At 43.8% G+C, this 22,923-nt stretch overlaps 1 protein-coding gene across 10 annotated transcripts in view; it reads right to left on the bottom strand.

The window, feature by feature from the left end:
* anks1aa (ankyrin repeat and sterile alpha motif domain containing 1Aa) overlaps positions 1 to 22,923 on the bottom strand; it is a 69,672-nt gene that overhangs the window by 32,570 nt on the left and 14,179 nt on the right. For 9 of the 10 annotated variants that reach the window (XM_085782501.1, XM_085782496.1, XM_085782494.1 and 6 more), the window contains 10 exons: positions 12,783 to 13,079; positions 11,038 to 11,113; positions 10,838 to 10,939; positions 10,382 to 10,468; positions 10,097 to 10,266; positions 9,776 to 9,838; positions 9,173 to 9,305; positions 8,411 to 8,454; positions 6,986 to 7,079; positions 438 to 943 (listed from right to left, as the gene is read on the bottom strand). In XM_085782501.1, coding sequence (XP_085638627.1) covers positions 438 to 943; positions 6,986 to 7,079; positions 8,411 to 8,454; positions 9,173 to 9,305; positions 9,776 to 9,838; positions 10,097 to 10,266; positions 10,382 to 10,468; positions 10,838 to 10,939; positions 11,038 to 11,113; positions 12,783 to 13,079 — 1,572 coding nt within the window. The remainder of the gene's footprint in view (positions 1 to 437; positions 944 to 6,985; positions 7,080 to 8,410; positions 8,455 to 9,172; positions 9,306 to 9,775; positions 9,839 to 10,096; positions 10,267 to 10,381; positions 10,469 to 10,837; positions 10,940 to 11,037; positions 11,114 to 12,782; positions 13,080 to 22,923) is intronic. The other variant, XM_085782500.1, reaches the window with a different exon arrangement.

Genomic DNA, 22,923 nt, shown 5'->3' with positions numbered 1-22,923 from the left:
ACGACTTGTGGCTGCGGCACAAACACAAACTGACTCTGGGCCTGAACAACAGAGGCTTTGAGAGAGAGAGAGAGGGGGACAAAAAAGGAGGAATCTTGTGTTTGGATTCACGCTGGGAATTTCCTGTTGAAATAATAAGCTCTGAACATTTGTGTTTATGTGGAGCGTCCATGAATGAATGTGTTATTGTAGCAGCGTTACATATAATATCCTATGGCTTTTAATGCCAAACTTTTAGAAACAACTCTCATTGAATCTGTAATTGTGTCTCGGATTTGTTTGTTCTGTTACGTACGTTTAATTGCTTTTTGATATTTGGATGAAGAAACTTAAATTTGAATGTTTTAACAGTAAAAGACTGAAGCACCAACAGGTACACACACGCATACAATCAGCACTTTATGTACCAGATCAAAAAAAAAAAGAAAAACACTTACCTCGTCCCATTCTGAGGTGAAAGAGGGAGATTTCTCAAGCCTCTTCTTTCCAGTGCTACAGTTAGAAACGGACCCGCTCCGGTTTCCCAGTCCTCCTTCCTCCTCACTAGGAGGCGACACGAGCAAGTCTGAGTCCGACTTGGAGAGGCTGCGTGCCAGTTTCAGGTCCCCAGGAGGGCGCATCCTCACGCCAGACACTGCCCCGGCCCCGGAGTCCCTGTGCTCCTTGTTCACAGTCGCATAAATCGCCTTCGGGTCACAGTCTGTCAGGATGGCAGCCATGCTGGGACGGCTAGGCGGCGGTGGCGGCGGCGCAGCTGCTGCTACTACTTCCTCTTTTACTTTGGCAGGTTTTCTGGACTCTGGCTGTCCCTGGTTGGGCGGCGCAACACCTGGAAGCCTGAAGGGCTCCTCGCGGCAGTCGAAGACGGGAGAGGATCCGTGCAGGAGGCCGGTGAACTGCTCCGGGACACCTGCTCCCTGATCCTGGCCGGGCTCGGAGTTATCTAGAAAGAAAGAGAGAGAGCAGAAGAAACAAAAATGGACAAAGTCAGCGAAAGAAAAAACGGGTTGTAGTTTGTAAAAAGGCTGGAAAGTGGACTCCTAACTGAGGGGCAGATCCTTGGAGCAGGGCTAATAAGAAACCGCCCACACAAGCCCCTGTAACAGATCTGTAATTGTTTCCTACCAGGAGTGACGGAGAGAAAAAGAGGGAGAGAGCAGATGGAGCAGAGAGAAGGCGTATGTTGGCTGCAGAAATAACAGAATTCCAAACCCAGCTTGCAGCCGGCTGACGACTATCTGCTGGTGCCTGACTGCCTGTATTTTATAACAGGGAGTTGAGGTTAGTCATCTCTGTGACCAGAACACTAAAATATTCTCCCATGTGACCGATTAAGCTTTCACGCAACACAAAAACACACACACAAACAGCTAACGTATGCAAACAAGCAGAGCACACAATGACAAAAAAAAAAATGAAAAAAAAAACTTGGAAATGTCACTGAAAAGGAGTGAAACTTACAGCGGCAGCCTCCTCCAACGAAAACAACTCCTTAATGAGACGGAGGCAAGTGCAATTAAAAACAATTAGATTTTCCTCCTCCCTCTCCCCGGGGGAGTTTCTGCCACCTAAGCCTCTTTTCCACAATCAAATCAGCCACGGCGTGACAGTGCCCGTCGCCGTCGTCAACGCCTTTAGGCTTTGGAGGAGAAAAAAAAGGAAAACACACACACATACACTAGCCTGTGCCCAGTCCTGTACTCATCTTGTGTGTTGTTGTGTGTCTGCTGTGTGACCAGCAGCCCTCTGTGTTTCCTGCCGTCTAATTCTAGACCCTAATGGTGGCTCAGGAATGGAAATTTGAATCTCCCCATCCTCCAGCAGCCAGACTCCTGACAATTAGCCCTGTGACACATGGTGAAGGAGTGTGTATGTGGGCTTTCTCTCTCTCTCTCTCTGTGTGTGTGTGTGTTTGTGTGGGTCTGGACCGTCGTCTCTGCCAGGGTGACAAGGTCAGGGTGTTTGGTGACAGGGGGAATCTGGGGCAGTCACACCGCAGGGGAAAAAAAAAAAAAAAAAGTAGTGACCTGTTGCTACATTTTGTTCGTCCTTCACAAAACAAAAACCGCCTCACGTCCCAACATGTGGCTCGTCGGCGGCGGCCCTCGCTATCTGTCAACCTGCTGTTCAAAGAGTGGCAACATCAAAAGAACATGCAGCGGAGAGGTGGGGAGAGGGGGGGGGCTGTTATCTTACCACTCCACTGTTGGACACGCAAACTCACCAAAAGAAAACGGACTCATTACTGGTTCAGGGACCATTTGCAGTGGAGCAGCAGGAGGAGGAGGAGGAGGAGGAGGAGGAGGGGGGGTGCCAAACAACGCCCTCAACTCCCTATTCACAAGTTGCTGAAGAGTTTTAGAAAATGTGTGAGGGTCTATGTGTGTGTGTGTGTGTGTGTGTGTGTGTGTGTGTGTGTGGGTGTGTTACAAGGGGTGAGTGAGTGTACTGTGCACATATGTCAGGACCGCAGCCAAACACCCACCCACCCACCCTCTCCTTGGCAGCCTGGGAGTGTGAACGCCCAATGAGCACATCAGTTCTCTCACATGGTGTTAACCCTTAGCATGACCACAGGACCCCCCCCACCCCTCACATACACACACACAAACACAAGGAGTGAGGTCACCACAGTAGAGGTGGGATGTGTATTTCATTTGGCGACTGTAAACTCCGTATCTAACTTATGATGTCATCATGTTTGTTTTTGCAGACGCTGCAGTGCCGGTGCTGCTGCTGGCTGTCACACACCATCCACACAGGCCAAAGTCAATATTCAAGCTCGGCCTGTGGAAAGATTTACCTACTTCTTTATTGTATATTCAAAGACAGAGTCAAAGTTGATGAGGAACTAAAAAAAAAGTCTTGTAGTAAAAGTAAACGTTTGCTGTAAATATTACATAACAGATTCTCTATTGCAGAACAACCGTTCTTGTCTTGAAAGCCAGTCTTGTTGACTCAATCAACAAAATACTCATTCAGATTCACGTAAAAGGATGTTATATTATGCAAAATTGTGTAGAAGGTAATCAAATACAGTAAAACTAAAACTAACAGTCTCACTGACGGTTTATTTCATGCTCACTGCTCATAAACACGGAGCCTGTCGTTGGTATTCTTGTCACTAAACAGGTGATTTCTGTCTTTATGTCCTCTACATCCATCTGCTGCAGGTCCTCCGGTGCACTTCAGTTCACAACAGCAACACAAACAACTTCCATCAAACAACCGCTCGAAGTTTTGGTTTGGATCATAGAGACAAAAAAAAAAGAAAAACCAGAACGAATAACAGCAAACTGGAAACGGGTGAAGTGGTGAACGTGCAGGAAGTATAAAATAAGGACAAACATAACTGTGAGCCATGTTTACCCATGTTTATTACTGCCTCCGGAGGATCACAGGATGCTACTACTCGTTAAAAACATCCCATGGAAAAAAAACCTCTATATAGAGTCTATAAAACTCTAAACAGAGGTGGAAATCTGTTGGGAAACACGATCTGCCTGCTGAAGGCAGCAGTGTGTTTGCGACAGATGAGACAAGGCCTTGATATTGCTGACCATTCATATTTCCTCCACCTGCCACCAGTGATGGGAATAACGCCAGTAACGAGTAATCTAACTAATTACTATTTCCACCGTTACCACGCCGTTACCGTTACCGACAATTAAATGAGTCCAATCAGAGGCAGTGTTCAGTTTGTACACAAACCACACACGCACGCAGTTTAGCCTCACACACACAAACTAGCAGAGGGAAGCTGCCGAGTTCGGAGGGAAAGTACAGACACTACTTTAATCTCCTTGAGGTAAAAGCCAAGAACACACACACACTTTCTCTCTGAGCGTCTCCGCCTGCAGACAATATTTGACACATGAAGTAAATACATTGGCCTTTGGTCAGCCCTATATATTATGCTATTAAACTACATCTTTTTATTTAACTAGGCTAGTTAAATCACAGTAGCATATACGGATGTGTTGAACTTACAGGCTTGTTACTAAGTATGTATTAATTATCATGATAAATAAAACTCCATGTTGTCTCTGTGTGGTGTTCAGGGACAGTCAGGACAGTCTGAAGACAGAGTTTATATTAATGCACCGTGACACTGTGGCAGGTCTCTGTACGTCTTCACCACAGATCAGATGTTCAGCTGGAGGAGGAAAACTCAGCTGTTCTCTCCACCGCGACGTGCGCCTGGCGTTTTTTTTTTTTTTTTTTCCATATCAAGCTCCGGTCACGAGTCAAAACGAGCGTTAAATCGCCTATCTCGCGTATCTCGCGTTTGGTCGCGCGTCAGAACTCGAGCGAAAAAAAAGCGTTCCTCGTGTTTGGTGAAATAGACGAAGACGCGATGGTCCCGTCGCCAGAAAAAAATCGCGTGTATTGCGTCGCAAAAAAAAAAAGTCGCGTCTACCGCGTCTCGCGCCTAATCGCGTCTTTGCGTCACGGCCTTTTACACCGCGGACGTAACGAATAAACGGTGACGGTGTGAACGAACAACATAGAACAGGACCAGACGTGGCGTTGTTTCCTCTTTTCACCGACAGCTCCACTCTCCCTTACTTACACTAACTACTGTTATTGTTGAGGCCAGAGAATTGTGGGATTTGTAGTTTTTGACCAATCGCAGGTTGTCCTCTTTCTTTTTGTGATTTTCCCGGTTCACACATGTTTGTTTTTTTTAGGGGCAAATGCGAGTGAAATGCTCGCCCATGGTGGGCATAAGAAAATGTAAGACCTGTCTAAAATTATTTAAGACTTGAACACAATAATTCAACAAATTGAAGACATTTTAAGACCTAAAATTTAGATTTTCACATTTTAGACTTTTTAAGACCCCGCGGATACCCTGTTATTTCATATAAAAGTTTAAGTGCATACATATTTTATGATGCTGTGTATTATATATTATATATTTAAGACCATCTTAGAATTTTCTAATAAATTTAATACTTTTTAAGGCCTTAATTTTAGATACATGAATTTAAGACTTTTTAAGGATCCGCGGATACCCTGAGAAGTAGTGCGCTCGCAGCAGGACAGATAATCAGATGGATAATCGGTAAAGTTAATAATTTCACTTAATGTGGCCATGAATAAATTAATTTCGATGTTTCGCCTGTTATTAAACGCAAATCTTGAATAGGTCTCCGCTGTTTTCACATTTAAAAAGGTCTTTGTTGTCTTTGTACAGAGACAATATGAGATTTGCTTGTAGCCACAGCACTTAAAAAACCCACTGTAACCTATTTTCATAGGCACACCAGCCTCGCTTTCAATAAAACACACACTCGTGTTCCATAATTGCGATCAGTGAAATATATGAAAACAATAAAATACAATTTAAAAATGAGAGAAAAAAAATCCAAATTCTTCGACATATTTAAACTTAAAAAAAAGAAAGAAAAAGTAACGCAATAGTTACTTTCCCTGGTAACTAGTTACTATTATAGTGAAGTAGTGGAGTTACTAACTCAGTTACTTTTTGGGAGAAGTAATTAGTAACTATAACTAATTACTTTTTAAAAGTAACGTTCCCAACACTGCCTGCCACAGAGGCTGCTGAGGCCTGGTCCCCGACTGTCCGAACGGGATCAGACCTGCGATCCAGACCCACATCCGCATTGGACAGCGCTGAAAATTCACGCTCAGCCAGCTGCTCGCCGGGTTAATGGAAAACACAAAAAAAGGAGGAACCATGAATTTAACTTGCTGATGTGCAGAAACAGAAACAACATTTTCACATATGAAAGAAACTTGTGGTATTTGTGGCTTTAGAGAGGGAGAATATTCTGTAGTGTCAGGGTCACTGAGGACAATATGCAAAAAAAAAAAAAAAAGAGGAAGTAAAGGGCCCTGTTTGCTTCAAGAAGTGTTTCACATTTGCCTCCTCACAACATCGGTCGTAACTGTCAAACCCAATCACTTATTTTCTCTGAGTCCTGTGGCAACACGCGCTCCACAAACAAAAGTGCCTCTTCTGTCAAACACCAATTTTAATACATTTTAAACTAATTAAGGTTAATAATCTGAAGGTCATTCAAACAAATCCACTGATTACATCAAGACGTCAGGGTGTGTTTTCTTATAAAAGAAGACTGCACATCGGCTCCTGCCTCTGAGACAGTTTAGAGGCTACTAATTAACATTTAAACCCAATCAGTAAAGGGCTGAGCATCAGCATTAAAGATAACAAGACGAATGTCACAAAAAAACAAACAACAAAAGAAATCCTTTTCACACAGCAGTAAAACCAAGAAACCACAGACTCTGGGTGGGAACGATGCACAAACTGCTTCAAGTCAAACAAGCTCACGTTTGAAAGAAATGTGAAGTTGGATTTCACGCTGTCGCAGTTCTCTTTCCCACAGGGAGAAAATAGTTAAACACACAGTCCAAGCCGGTGGGAAAAAAAAAAGAAACTGTTCCTCCTGTAAACAGCGCCATTAAATCAGTCGCCTGCCATGCTGCTGAAACATACTCTAAATATAATCGTTCAATAAAGATATCCATGTGTGTGTGTGTGTGTGTGTGTGTCGGCAGGAACCCAGAGGCCGCGCTCCTCCTCACCTCCGCTGCATGCTTGACTGGATGACGTGGCATATCCAGCTTTAAGTGGGGATGTGGATATGAGATAGGAGCGTCACAATCTGATCAAGAATTCTGTTTCATATTGGCAATGAAATGAGTCTTGCCCACTTGCCAGGGAATGTCAATCAGGCTGCTCCCGACAAGCCAGATCCGCTCTGCTGCTTGAGAATGCCAATCATGCATTCCCTGGCAGCGCTAATCCAAGCCAGCCCATCTCATCCTGCAAACGCAAACGCATTTCTCCCATTTCACTGACATGCTTAGCCTGTGATTTTCAAGTCTGATGTGTCCGGTCGGTCTTTCCCTTTCCCCCTCGCTGCGTTGCCAGCAGCTGCTGTTGGTCCTTATTAGGTTGCTAAAATGCGAGGACAGCGCCAAACAAACTCACCTCCCGGTGCCCGTTGGCCCGCCCGCCCAGGAGGGTGCAGGCTGTCTTTCGTCTTGCTGGGGGCTCTGAGGTCATTCGGGGCAGTGGGTTTACGCTTTAAGCGGGACAGAAAAAAAGAAAAGAAAGAGACTTCAATCACACCTCCCAAACAGTTTTCTATGTTGGCACACAGTCCTATTAACATCCCCCCCTTAGCCAATTAATAACCCAGGCTAATTATCCAGCCGGCCTAACATGAAACGAAGATGTTATCCCTCTGATTTCCTGCCTCACAGTGACGGTGGCAGGTTTGCCTTCATCAGCCATAATGTGACTGTGCTCAGAAGCTGTAGATTAGAGCACAGAGGACACTATGCTGCTCATTTATTATGATTAGGCAGCTGAAGTGCACACAGATAATCCAGTAGCAGCTTGAAATAAAAGATGTGAGCAGATATTGTGGGCAGCAGGTGCAGCTGAGGGCGGGTGGCAGCCGTAATAAAAGCTGCTAAATGTACGATAAATATGAAAAGGCAATAAAATAAGAGATGATGGGCCAATAAATAGATGGGGTCTCTTCACAAAGACACCCAGTTATGAAGGCCAGTTTAAGGCAGCCCTCTTCCTTCTGTTGACATATGACTCCATCTCTGACTGCAAGGGGACAATCATCTTTATTATATGATTTTCTGTGGTCATATGCTCATGCTTAAAAGGATAGTTCAACATTTTGGCAAACTGGACCATTGCCATAATCCCTATAGTCTTAGCAGTAGGTTTATTACCTTTATTTGTCGGTGCAAGCTATTTTTAGAACGGCGGAGCAGAGCCGTGAGCTGCTCAGAGCTACGCTACATGGGATTTCTTGGTTTCCCTCATCAAACTCATCAAATACACAATCCAACAACTCCAAAATGCTCTGGTGGACAAGTTGTGACCTGCACATTCACCACACTATGAGATAATAACAGAACGTTACGAGACAGAGTTGTTTTCTAGGTAAATTCATGCAAAACAGCTGATGCTCATTGCCTTCAGGGACAGTTTTTTCAACAAGCAGTCTCTGCATTTACCTCTAAAACAACTCAGTCTCGTAACGTTCTGTTATTATCTCATAGCGTGGTGAATGTGCAGGTCACAACTTGTCCACCAGAGCATTTTGGAGTTGTTGGATTGTGTATTGATGAGTTTGTTGAGGGAAACCAAGAAATCCCATGAGCCTCCGTAGTGTAGCTCTGAGTTCTAAAAATAGCTTGCACCGACAAATAAAGGTAATGAACCTATTGCTATGGCTATAGGGATTATGGCAGTGAAAAAAAAAAATGTTGAACTATCCCTTTAAGATATGCAATTCAATCTCATATGCAATTCTCATCTGAGAAACAGTTTAAACTCAGTCCCTATTGTTTGATGAATGCACAAAGACGTAAAGAAAATGATAAATACCTGAGGTAGGACACTGTTGGAAGACTGTATAGTGGTATTCTCATCTAAAGAGACGTAAAGAAGACATGAGAGTTAGGACAGATTTAATCATCTTTAAAGTTACAGATGGCTCTTATTGTCAGGAGAGACATTACGCTGAGGAAATGTGAAAGTGATATAGAATTAAAAAATCATGAATTATGCACAGCGACATTATCGGACTACAAGTCAGATGGAGTCCAGATTAATCTCCCTCTCTGTTTTAACAGCGCTGACTACGCCGACATGATGGAGCAGTTTTAAAACACACAGAATACCATTCATTTCCTTTTCATCATCATTTATCCACATAGCGGAGGCACGATGATGACATCAGCGATTAAACTCCAACCCTTCAGCTTCACTGGCGTTTTCTACTGGTGCTGGAGGAGCTGACTAAGCCGGGAGGCCCGAGGGGATGGTTTTAAAACATCTATATCAACAGCTCCAGATCAAAATGGTCTTCTAATTTAATCCAATTTAATCCAATTACACGCGGTGCCATTCACCAGCCACGGTGAGGAGGGTCTGCCTATGTACGGCACGCACAGTCGTTCGTGTTGAGCGTGTGCGCAGCCTCTCCTACTGATCGGAATGGAAGTGTTTTCAGGGTTGTGTTGTACTCAGTGAAGTATTTTGGGAAAAGGAAACTAGTCTCTGCAAAACAAGAAATACTGGAAATACACACTTTCTCATGTAGTTGCTTCCTCCGTTTCAAGGAGAGTGTAAAAACCCTGGATTTACCTTTATGTGAGTGGTGCTCCTGGCTGGGCGGTGGGACTTTGGTCTGTGCAGTCAGCAACAGCTCATATGTGTGATCCTCCTCCTCCTCCACCGGCTCTCCCCTCTCATCAATACTGCTGTTAGTGTACAAGGCCTGCAGGGACAGACAGGAAGAAAACAGTGGCAAGGAGACTAATGAAAATCTAGATAAAGCAAATCGAGTTTCCTTCACTTAAGAAGACTGAAAACTGAAACTGAAAACACTTCCTAAATGCGTCTTCCATGGTTTCAGACCAGACGGATTCTCTGATTTTTGTCGTCGCTGCTCTTCCACTTCACTTCTCCTTCCTTTTTTCTTGCCTGCACCCCCTGCCACGCTCAGATGAATATTTATTAGGAAGTCATTTGATCTGAGAGTCAGCCGTGAAGAGAGCAGCCATGAAAGGGGGTCTCCCAGTGACAGATAAATATTCTAACAGCCGCTGTGTCATTGTACTAACAAACTGTATCCAAGCAGAAAAAAACATTATTTCAAATGCAGTCGTTTTGTTTTTCAAGAACTTCTACAAACTGTACATGTGAGTATGTGCTGCATCAGACAGCAGCTGATTGTTAGATCCTCACCTCTGAGCTCACCTCCTCTTCATGACCAGGACCAGGATGTGAAGAGTGCACCAGGCGATCTTTCTGTAAATTATAAAGAATACAGGATCTAGTACATTTTTATCATCACTTCGCTGCAAGATCAAAGTGAGGAAATGCAATGCAAACCCACTCTGAAGCACAAGAAGTGTTAACGCTGGAGGGCTTTTGTAGGCCAGTCATGCGGTGAGAGGACCACTACCACCCTCTAGTGGGAGTCCAGCATCTCATATCCCATAAAACCCTGTGATGAGCTGTGTGTTCGTGTGTGTGAGGCTGCGTTTCAGTTAAACTACCACTGACCTTGCCAGCTTCACTGTCCGGCCGCCCAGAGTCTCTGTCAGAGGACTTGCCGCTGGTGAGGCTGTCCAGAGAGTGGCAGGAGGTGGCTTCAAACAGAGCCTCGTATGGGCTCTCTTCCTCGGGCCCCGGGGCCAGCCCCGAGATCAACTCGCTCATCTTCTCCAGATCACCTAGAACACAGGCTGAAATGTTAACTACTGCAGAAACTTCCTTTTTGCATCTGCTACTATAATAGCCATAAAAAAACAAAACTTTTTAGAGTTGGGACATCTTGCTCAGTCTCACCCTTCTTCCGCGGGCTGGGGCTCTCCTGAGGCGGAGGGATCGGTGGAGGGGGAAGGTCAATGTCAGGGGGTTTTCCAGTCATGTGACCTATAATAGATAAACAGGAGATCATGAAACACATTACAAACTGAAGTCAAATTAACTAAATCCTTCACAATAAAGGTTATGGGCCGAGAGTGAGGAGCCATTTTCAGCTGACACTACTTCAACCGACTTCCTTTTCTAGTCGGTGCATTTTCAGATTTATAGTTTATTATTGTGGTTTTATGGGAATGGAAGCTGTATATTTTAAAGATACTGTGCATGAAAAAGCCAGACGCTATAAACAAACTCTCAATTTCATGCTCTCTGTTGGAACCATGTTAAACTGCTTTGTCCCTAGCAAATAGAAAAACAATCACAGCTGCCCATTCTGAACTGGAGAGGAAGTTTCCCACCGCAGCTCTCAGCCTTTACCTAGGACGAGAGCGACTATCTCTCTGCTCTTCTGGGAGGGCATGTCCTTGACAGTGTCCAGCGCTGTCAGGCCCTTCTGGTCCAAAATGTTCACATCGATACCTGGGTGAATGACAACAGGAACAGTTAGGTGTGGATTTTTGTTAATTACATTTTCTCTCAGAGAAATTGTGTGTTGGTGAAGATGACTGAGGTCTGACCTGCACTGAGAAGCTTCTGCACCACGTCGGCCTTCCCGAACAAAGCCGCTTCATGGAGGGCGCTGCCTTTTTCCGTCTGGGCAAGAAAAGAGAAACCAGAAGCACATAGAAGAGAGTTGAGACAGAGAGAGGAAACCAATGTGTGACATGATTGTCATGAATATTAAACTTCATGTTTATTTTCTCTGTCCTCCCCACTGTTACCAGATGAATCAGACTAAACCTGCAGCAGTTTTTGCTCCATGCAGTGACATAATTTTCGTGACATAAACAGTGAACGGTCACCACCAGATTCATGCCCACCACCACCCTGTCCACTTCTCTACTGACAATTATGTGGTTGAGGAATCAAAGCAGACAATTTTCCAGTTCACGGGGCCATGCTAATTGAAACCTGCAGGATGCAGAGCCTGAAGGACACCGGGTAGACGTCCCATCCTCCTCGATTCAGAGGGAAGTAGGACAAGGTAAAAAAGAGAAAAAAAAAAGTTTCTCCAGACAGATGGATGGCACAGTTTGGGTGCAGTGTCAGAGCCAGAGGCCCCACCAGGGGGAGCAAGGCAGGCTCTGCTTTCACACCACAGCAGCTCCTGTGAAAATGGGAGCTTAAGAGGTTTTTTTTTTATATATTTAACCTCGCAGCTTTAGTAGGAAGTGGCGAGAGGATGTGCTGCAAGAGCAGATTAAGTCACACGACACGAAGTGAGCAATGACAGTACATTAAGAAACACTTTTACAGACAGAATGTTGGAGATGTTGTGGAAGCAAAGAGGTGAATCACCATCATATATTCTGGTGTTGCCCTGTAGTGACCCCATTTTGGTTGCGTGTACATCAAATTCTAGAGACTGTGTTTTCAACAAAAATAACTTTTTGTTTCAATTTGTTATATTTGGTGGATCTAGAGGAACTGGAGTGGAGGAACAAAGATAAATATTTGCTGAGAATATTACTGGTGGCTTGTAAGAAATCAATAACGAAGAAATGGCTGAAGAGGGAGGCACCTGGTGTAGATGAATGGATTGATATTGTGTACAGCATCTTTGTAATGGAAAGGATTACTTTTAATCTAAGGACACAAAAAGAGCTATTTATTGAAAATTGGCAAAAATGGATTACATATGTCTCTACCATAAAACCGGACTTCAGGTAATCTCAGATTGGACTATCAGAATACTTTTATGTTTACTTTTCTCTTTACCTTTTTTTTTTTTTTACCAGTCCCCGTATGTACGCTTTTACTTTCCCCTTGATATTTTTTGTACTCGTCTATAGGTCTTCATGTTGATTGTTTGTTCGTTTACATGCAAAATCAAAAACCAATAAAAAGTAAATGCCAAAAAAAAGAAAGAGGGTTCAACTTTTTCTTGAAATTTTACCACTTTTTTTATTTTTTCATTATTATTTTTTGTTTGTTTGTTTGTTTGTATTTTGAGAATTTTAACACTTTTTTGTAGAAAATCTTTAATTTCTTTTTTGAGAATTTTTTTAACCACTTCTTCCAATAAATGTTTAAACGTTTTTTGAGAAATTGTACCACTTTTTTCCAGAAATGTCTCTATAATATTTCCAAAAACTCACGCCATTGGCCCTAATTTGAATGTACAAAAAAAGTAACGTTATTCAGTCTCAGAACAAATATTTATGTATTTCTGGTGTTTGCTTTGTCCAATGGGGGTCTAATTTGTGTCAATTTAGGGGTCCTTGATGTAAAAAAGGTTGAGAACGACTGCACTAAAACACACCTCATAGTTGATGTCCATGCCAGCGTCCAGCAGCACCTCCACCACCGACAGGTGTCCGTTCCGAGATGCCAGGTGCAGCGGCGTGTGTTTCTTGGTGTTACAGCTGAGCAGGTTGGGGTGGGCACAGAGCAGCAGCTTGACCACCTCCAGGCGGCCGTACAGCGCCGCCAGGTCCAGCGGCGTCTCAAACTTGTTGTTCCTCATGGTGGGGTCGGTCAGTTCCTCCAGCAGCAGCCGCACCACCTGCGAGTGTCCGTACTGTGCGGCGCAGTGCAGCGGCGTCTCGTTGTCATTGTTCTGTTTGGGAGATAAAGGAGTGAGAAGCAGCACAGGAAAACAGACACAGCAAACAAAGTAGCAAAGGGTTGTAATAAAGGAGAGCAGAAGAGAAGAGGGATGAGTAAGAACAGGTGAGTCAGTGGAAGTCATGGAGAGGGTAAACCAATCAGTGCGTAGAAACCACCACATTAGCAGATTAAGAAGTCATTAAAAGCACCGACCATGTTGACGCACATAGCGAGAGGCCTGAGGGTGGGAGGGAAGTAGGGTGGGGGTCTGGCAGATTGGGGATGGGCCGGGCCTGCGTGGAGGCCTGGCTGGCAGACATGCATGGACTAATGAGGACAGGTGTTGAGGATGGCGCCGAGTGCCAGGAGCAACGGGGCGCCAGCAGAGGGGCAGAGGCTCCCACACAGGTGGGGCATTAAGCAACGACATGGGGGCCAACTGGGACACGAGGTCACAACAATGATGACGGTGGAGTTGCAGAAGTGACAAAGACTGAGAGAAACCGTTGTTTTGTTCTGTCGAATATCGGCTGTTACACGTATGAGGCACAGATGTTGCTGCTCGGTCACCACAGCACAGATTTCATTTCAAAGGGAAAAGAGTAGTTCTGTGCAAAGAGGTCTGAGCTTTAAAGGCCCATGGACAAGTTGTGACCTGCACATTCACCACGCTATGAGATAATAACAGAACGTTATGAGACAGAGTTGTTTTAGAGGTAAATTCATGCAAAACCGCTGATGCGCATTCCTGTTGGGGTCAGTTTTCAGCAAGCAGTCTCTGAATTTACCTCGAAAACAACTCTGTCTTGTAACGTTCTGTTATTATCTCATAGCGTGGTGAATGTGCAGGTCACAACTTGTCCACCAGAGCGTTTTGGAGTTGTTGGATTGTGTATTTGATGAGTTTTATGAGGGAAACCAAGAAATCCCATTAGCCTCTGTAGCGTAGTTCTGAGCAGCTTGTGGCTCTGCTCCGCCGTTCTAACAATAGCTTGCACCGACAATTAAAGGTAACAAACCTACTCCTAAAACTATAGGGATTATGATGTGCTAATTTGCCAAAATGTTGAACTATCCCTTTAAGTGAGTTAATATTATGAACTGTACAGTTGAAACTACAACAATGAAAAATATTTAGTTAATTAACATCACATTGGTTTGGCCAGAACATGTAAGAATGCCAAACAAAATTTCAATCAATCGATCAATCAATCAATATCCTTTATTTAACCAGGTAAAAAAAACTCATTGAGATTTAAAACCTCTTTTCCAAGAGTGACCTGGCCAAGACGGCAGCACACAACAGCTCAGTTGCACATCACACAAGACTCAAATAAAATACAATCACACATTTCAGGAAAACATGATTAAACAACGCAATCACACAGTCCGATTGAGCTCAATTATCTGTCTATTATAATTGACCTGAATTCACCCAGAGTTTCCTGTGTCTCACTGTGTCTGTCTGACCTACAGTCCAAAAACTCAACTCTATAAACCGCATACAAAATATAAAATATTTGAGAAGGAGGAATCAGGGAGGGATTATTAGTTTTATGCATTTCATGCTCTGTAAATCAACTCATCTGTTAATCAACTAATTGTTTCAGCACTTGATGAAACACACACATCAATGTAATCCTTTTCCTGCCTGACCGTTTACTCCTTATTTCTGTTTAATGTATGGAGCCACTGTCTCATTAGAACAGAGAAGACAGTGGGGACAGGCTGCTGCAAATGTCCCACATGTTCACAGTGTTCACATAATTAATCCAGTGCAAAGCTGAGAATGATCTCATGACTGCAACCTGACATTTAGCAGCATTTTCAAATCTCTGCAAAACATGCAGAAGAAAAAAAAAAGCAGCCATGGCAGCGATTAAATGCAGTAATTACAACATAAACTCAGTAAGTGGCACTTATTGGGTCTAATGAGTCGCATGCAGAAACAAGATTGGTGCCTAATAGACCTGAAAACCTCCAGTACTGATGGTGAGCTCTACCACACGCAGCCAGCAGGGGGCGAAACCTGCAAACCAGGAGCTGAGCTGAGATGTGACATGGGAATACTCCCCTGACTAATGCAAATAACAACATGGACACACAGGGGGGGAACGGAGCTACACAACGAGGAGGAAAGACAAGACAACCTTTAGCAGAAAAAAGTGTGATTGTGGAAAACTCCACAGTCACTGCTCTCAATGTCTGTGAGTGACAGAGCAGCAAACAATCTATGCTGTCAACCCACTTGACTACATTCAAGTATAGTGTGTATATAGGATGGGTGTGGCAGAAAATGTCAGCCATTGTGGAGGCACATGCTCCGAGAGTCGGTCATTCCATCCAGACACACTGAGCCACCTACAAAGGGCTGACAGCTGGCATGAGAAGCCCCCCCACTCACCCTACCCAACACGGACATGCATGATGCCAGGTTGGGCAACTCCCAGAGGAACATCCCAGCTGTGCCACAGAAGACAGGGCATCGTGTGGAGGGAGGGAGGCAGGGGGTGTGGGGGGCAACAGGGCAGCTTTAGACAGGTGTCAGTTGGCCCCTGTCACTGGGAGTTGCACAAAGACCTGGCGCCAGATGGGATCAGCAGGTATCTCCTTCATTGTTTTCAGGGAGCGAGCGGGATAAAGAGCGAGAGTGAGTATTGTTGTGCACCGGCAAAAGCACAGGCCACAGCTTGAGAGGGAGAGGAGGCGGGGCTTAGAGAGACAAAAACGACACCTGCCTGTCAAAAGAGGAGGCACAGAGGCTGACCGAGAAAAAAAACAAAACAAAGCGAAACAAAAAAAACACATTCATCCTGGGTGAACCGAGCTGAATAGAAAAAAAAAAAAACAACGAGAAAAAAAAAGGTTTAAAAGAGCAAGAGAGCGATGGCTGCCTGTAAAGAGAGCATCTTTGATCTGTGATGTCTTCCATCATCGCGCATTAGTCACAAGTTTTTCGACAGATTTACTCTGAGTGACTGCAGCGGGGCAAACACATGCTGTGATTACATCAGCATGACTCACAGGTCTGCTGCTGCCTTAGAGGTGGTTACAGTGAATCTAACATGCACTGATTTACATGAAGCATCAATACACAACAAACACACACACACCTGAGGGACTGATACGTTTGAGTCAGTGGTCACGTTCACACCGAGTGTCGCTGGTCAGTGCTCCGTTTCCACGTGTCAACCAGCATCTGATCAGATTAAACATGGCCGACCAGCCACTTGACTCACAGATAGGAAACACACACGCAGCCGTGTGACATCAAGACCGGCCTTGCCTTCTCTGATCCAAGGTATGCTTGGTATGTTTCTCACACACGGGGCCTCTCGCTGAGGGGAACTCTCCGACACATCCACCACCGGTGTTTTCAATCTTGGTTTAATCTGTTCTTTGCTAAACATAACCTACACAGAGGATGGACCATAGAGGCAATTTAAGATTTTATATCCAACTCAAGATCTATTTAGAGTTAAGATTATTTGATATTTACATATTAGACAGAGACAAATATATATAGTCATTAACTCAATTAAGTAGTAAACATGGTAGAAGTGTGACAATATATCTGTAGCTTGGTTTTTTTAACTGACAACAACAGACTGAACCCTGCAAGATAAAAAAAGAAAAGAAAAAGAAGCTGCAATCCCATTTTAAGACATCACCATACTAAATGAATTTGTGATTTTCAGTGCAACACTTTCATATTCTTATATAAGAAGGACTCTGCATAAAATCTCTTTCAATACAGATGAGGATCAGCCTTATCTCCACCGCAGCACCACAGGCCGCATGAGCAGTCAAACAATCATGTACTAACAAGACAGAGCCCTGAAGGCTATTACGCAAAATGGCACCAATGACTCGCAGCCTTGCTGGGAGGGGGATTAGAATTCATACGGCACGGCCAAGACTTCCTGGACAGTCCATGTTTTTATGAAAATCCTGTCTTTACTGTGCTGCTGCAGACGGCATAAAACCTCATCCTGATTTAGACCTCAGCAGCGCATGTCAAACAAGAGGAGATTAAGATCTCCACTGAGTGTCTGCAGCTGATTGATAAACTCCACAGCCTTAACCAGGAACATCTGGAGATTTACACTCCATTGTGTTTTGGTTTTTTTTTGCGCTGCAGAATATTCTGACAGGCCGAAAGAGGAGCGCGGTAACGGAGAGAGAACAGAGGATGTTATGATTCTCACAACCCGGGGCTGGGAGATGGTAACATGGTCTGACTAGCGACCTCTGTCACGTGACACGCTGGCTGGCTGGCAGCAGAGCGAGGCAGCGGTTACGTCACCCTGGCCCCTGGTAGTGGTAGTAGTAAAGGGGGTGGGTGTTGTTGGTGGTGGCGGCGGCGGTGGTGCAGGGGCGGGCTGAGCAGCTGTTGCAGCTAGTGTGCCAAAGGGCTGCCCATGCTCGCCGCGTGCCCGGATCTACTGTCACAATCTGAAATCCTGCTGGTTTCTGCACATCCGCACACGGATGCAGAAGAGGGTTTCCTCACCATTTCCCCATATTATCATTTATTCATCATCCAGTCATGTGTGAATCACATAATCTTCGCTTTAAAATCTAAACCATCTGCATTAAACCTGTATTTAACTGTTGATAACAAAATCCATGATTTTAACATTAACTATTTGTCACCACTTCTGACTTCTCCCCTGAATACATTCTTCTTATCCTCAAAAATGTATAATAATTCAATATCTGTAACATTAACCACCATTTATGGGTGTAGATAGGAGGAGTTATAGCTGCTGTCAACATCAATAATCACTTATGTATTAAAAGAGTGGTACAAACCGTAATGTTTATATGCTGCCAGTAAATACTAAATGGTGTTGTCATTTTTATGCATGTTTTGTATTTGCAAGAGCTGAAAGGAGTAAATTATCTGATTCATTAGATAGATATTTTGAAATTAATTTTGCTGTGTCAGAGTCAGGACTGTTGGTGGGATAAATGAGCAAGCTGGAGGTCATCAGATTCTTCTCTGGAAAGTTGTTTTAGGCTTCTTCTTTTGTTTTAAACTACATCAATGAACATATTAATCAACAACTAAAACAATTACAGTGTTTTTCCACATTTGTCAAGTGTTCCTCCATTAAATGCAGAGAAACCATAATGTAAACGCTGACTCTGATTATGGATTTTCATTTGGACACTGTCACGCGCTCCAGAGTAAACAGACGTTGCAGTCCTGTAATGAGATGAATGTCTGACTGGCTTCATGCCACAGATTGTAATTCTCTGTACAGAGTTTTTACGGGAAAGATAAATCCTCCTCTTCATATACCACTTGATTAAATGGGACTGCTTAACTTAAAGGCCTCTGAGGCACAATGGAGAACTTGCAGTGGATGTCGTCTCTACTCTACGTCTCTTCTCCTCCCATAACAATTGGCCACAACTGACACACCCCAACATTTGCATACACGAAAGCACGACAGTAAGAAATCCCGATCCTTTCCGTTAAATAACAACAACAAGTCCCCTCGAGGCCTCCTCAAACACGCTCCATCCGTTTGTCGGCACGAGAGCGAGTCTTGGAGGACGAGCAGGGAGCAGAAGGTGAGGGGAGGGAGGGGGTTTCTGATGTGTCGTTGAGGGCCGAGCTGGACAACTGAAGTGACAGACAGAGGGGATAAATGAGCGTGCTGGCAGACTGCGAGCGCTGTGCCTTCAGGAAGGAGGGGAAACTCTGCTCCACTTGATAATGAGGTGAACAAGTCCGAGGAAATTACTTCTGCTGCTGCCATCAGAAACTTTTCCCTCCGTCAGCCCTCAGAGATCCTGACACGGGCACGTGGTCCACGTCCAGTCTGAATGTGCACTTTTATCTGTCCACAGCCAGAATACTCCACTTCTATTTTTATTATTGAAAGTCATCTATTTGACTTTACTTGATCATCAGTTTTTTTTTAAATTCTGTTTGGCGTAATGTACAGTATGACAGTGTCCGGCCTCATGTTAATGGCAGAGTGCCTGAACATCTGAGCCTGGGTAAGAGGATCTCATCTAAACATATATTCTATTAGACATGTGACCTATATAGGAAGATGAAGGCTGGGTGAAAGGTAGCGTGATATGGGTCAGGGCAGACCAAGGGCTACATCTTGTTATGGAGTAATAAACAGAAAATATGGTAATTAAAAAAAATTAGGTCAATGACAACATGCGGTTTTTCCTGGAACCAGGCCATCTAAACTAAATGTATGTAAAAATCTGTTCTCCCATATTGATTTTCTTACACGGTTTGATGCATTAGTTAGTGTTCATGATTATTCTACACAAATATAATACAATTTGTCATAAGAGGGCTGCAGTTACTGATTCATTTTATTATGATTCATCAGAAGTGGACACAGCACATCTGGTGATTATTTTTTTTGATGATTCAATTAGTTTTGGGCCAATTTAATTATAGGCTACATCAGAAAAAATGTCTTGTGTTTTTTAATGTCTTCTCTCTCTCTCATGGTTCAAAACTTAAAGAAAATCAATTTCAGTGACTAACTCAGAGGAAAAGATGCAAATCCTCCCATCTGAGTCACTGGAAGCAAATCTAATCATTGATAATCACAATAGTTGCCAATACTGTATATATATATTTTAAAAGTCTCTGGTTCCAGTCATTCAGACATGAGGATTATATTCAGGTAATCTGATGATACCACTTTGGGATTGTGGGAATTTTTTGTAGACATTTTAAAGAGCAACAGAGTAATTAAATCAACCCTAGGAAACAATCACCTGATTAATCTGCAAAGAAAATAATAGTTGGCTGCAGCCTTGAGCTTATTATCACGATAGTTTCTAATTAAATTTCTGTCGATTGACTTGTCAGATACTGTATGGCTCCAGAGTCTACATCTGTTTTGTTTTTTTCCTGTTTCTTTCCCACACATTACATAGTGAATGTGTGTGAGCCGGTCTTCAGACGGCCTGGTCAGATCCTTAATGAGGCATTTGAAACATCATCAAAGTGACCAAACCACCAAGGACGCTATCAGTGGGACGCAGCACAGAGGTGGAATGAATAAACATTAGTCTGGCTGGCTTCCTGCTCCTGGACCGGGATGACAGAGAACTGGATCCAGTCCAGGTTGTGCATCCATGACGGGGACCCCCACCCCACACCCACCCCCACCCCACTCCAAATCCTCCATGAGTCCTGCATGTACCCCCTCCTCCTCCTCCTCCTCCTCTTCTCCTCTTCACACACCTTTCATGTCTGGCTGGCTCACACCGCGCACACACACACATCTCTCCACTGGGTCAACTCACCACCACTGTACGACCAATAAGCCCCGACACTGTTACTATGACAACGTCCCACCTCTTCCTCTCTACAGCATCGCAAGCTCAGAAGCACAAACTGGGAGGTGGTGGAGGGAGAAGTGGAGTGAAGTGGAGTGGGGGGGGGGGGGTCTATCCATTTACACACTCAATACTGGCAAAGTGTAGCATGGAAATCTCTCTTTGATGCTGATGCAAAGAGACTGGTACGATGAAAACCTCCCTTCCTCCTCGTCCTCGTGAGATGGCTGTCTGGTGCTGGAGTGCGTGTGTGTGTGTGTGTGTGTGTGTGTGTGTGTGTGTGTGTGTGTGTGTGTGGGGTGCATTCCTGCCCGCTCAGTCACATGATGCCATCAAACCACAACCACAACCTCGTCCACACAGCATCCATGTTTCTGATTTATTCATAACAAAGCATCAATTATTCAGGCTCATGACCAGGTAGTGGTCCCAAAACTATGCTGAAAGTGTTTACATTAAAATGTCATTCATAAACTTCACAGGCCACAAGACTCAATGTTAAATCCATCACATGGACAGGAAGGACTGGAAAAAAAGAAAGTAAGACATATCCAGGCTCTATATATATATATATATATATATATATATATATATATATATATATATATATATATATATATATATATATATATATATATATATATATATATATATATCTGCATTAAAAGGAGGCCGTCATGAAGCTGTGTAGCAGCATTCAGGCTGCTCCGCTCTGACTGTGAAGGTGACACTGACAGAGACACTGTCCACTCTGCAGTGTCTGCAGCTACAACTGCATCCGGCTCATGTAGACGGGCTGTGACTGAGACTGAGACGGTCCTCTCCTCTGTAGCCGAATGCGAGGAAGGAGATGGTCAAATTTAAATATACACAAGCCTGATGTAACACTATACTGTATGTACCAAAAGACAAGTCTCATAAATGAAAGATGAAGAATAAAAGCTGGGTTTGGAATTAACTTTTCCTCCACAGCTGATAAGTAACGAAATGACTGCAGTGCCGGGTCCAAAAAAAAGTAACAGTAAGAAATTAACTTGATCTTTTCAGACATTTTGCCTCTTGAAACTGATTCATCGCAGACTTGTCATTATGTTAAAGGGATACTTCACCCAAAATTGATAATTCACCAATTTTCTACTCACCGTCATGCCATGCCAAGGAAGGGTTTGGAGAACTTTCAGAGTTATCAAAACGCTTTTGGAGTTCCAGGGGGGGTCCGGCTGGCAACGGATTCTCATATAATGGCGGCGGATAGTGCTCACTTTTCAGATTTGCTGCGAGATCTTCGTTCGTTGTTGTAAACCATTGGAGATTTGCATCTCGCAGCAAATCACACGCATGCGTACAAACATCAACAGAGCCAATGGGAGCTACAGCTACAACAAGGCTAAAAACAGATATCAAATTAATTTTTTCCAAACAACTTTTCCATGTGGGCAGCTTCAAGACACTTGGGTCAGTACGGACGAGCAGTATGGAGGTATTTGGATGTTTCATAGTGTGTGTTTTGGACGATTCAAAAGTGAGCACTATCCGCCGCCATTATATGAAAATCCGTTGCCAGCCGGACCCCCCCTGGAACTCCAAAAGCATTTTAATGACTCTGAAAGTTCTCCAAACCCTTCCATGGTATGACGGCGAGTAGAAAATTGGTGAATTATCGATTTTGATAGATTAATGGAATTATTTCATTTAATGCTGAGACAAAACAGTAGATAAATTAGTTGCGTGTTGTAGTCCATTTCACAGTCGGCACAAAATGAACTCGATTGAACGTCAATTGTAGGAATCATCTCACTAATTGTAGTAAACAGCTCAGTACCCAGAAGTCAGCAGTGTGCTGTTTGCTGGTGTTACAGAAGACTTCCAGGAAGCTGCTTCATCTCTCAACCTCCCATTGTTGATTCTTTAATACTCTAATGGTTGTTGGGGCTTTAATTGATAGTAGTGTTTGAATCAGTCAATATTGCTGTCTGTGTGGTGCCAACAACAGCCGTACAGCCCCAGGCTGCAGATATTAAACCAGTTTTTACTAAATCCAGCTCACCCATTTTTTCCTCACCCAGAAGAGAGAAAAGTGACAGAGACAAATCAAATACTGTGACCCAGAGGAGACAGACTTTCTAAACTTTGTAGGCCACTTTCCATCCCAAAGCCGAGTTTAGTTCTGACCCTGATGAAAGAGGTCGGTATGATAATATTGCGTCATGTAAGAAAAAAGATTAACCTCCGTGGAGGAGGGCATGCTGTAATTCAGCGTCACTTATGATAAACATAACAATTTGGAGATCACAAGTGAACATGAGTGGAGAGCCAGGGGACAGAGATGTACTGATAGCCAGTGAAATCAAAAGCCTCCCCATATCTCTGAAGCAGCAAGCAACGGCAGCAGCAGCAGCAGCAGCAGCAGCAGCAGCAACAAACCAATCCCAAGCACAGCACAGCACAGCAAGCCAACACAGCAGGAAAGCAAATAGGCACTTTGAAAAAAAAAAAAAAAGAAAGAAAGAAAAGGAGATGTT

Source organism: Trachurus japonicus, chromosome 7 (genome assembly GCF_045865225.1).
Source record: "Trachurus japonicus isolate A0001 chromosome 7, Traja_1.0".
In the NCBI taxonomy this organism is placed as follows: Eukaryota; Metazoa; Chordata; class Actinopteri; order Carangiformes; family Carangidae; genus Trachurus; species Trachurus japonicus.
This window is presented reverse-complemented; position numbering and strand designations above follow the sequence as displayed.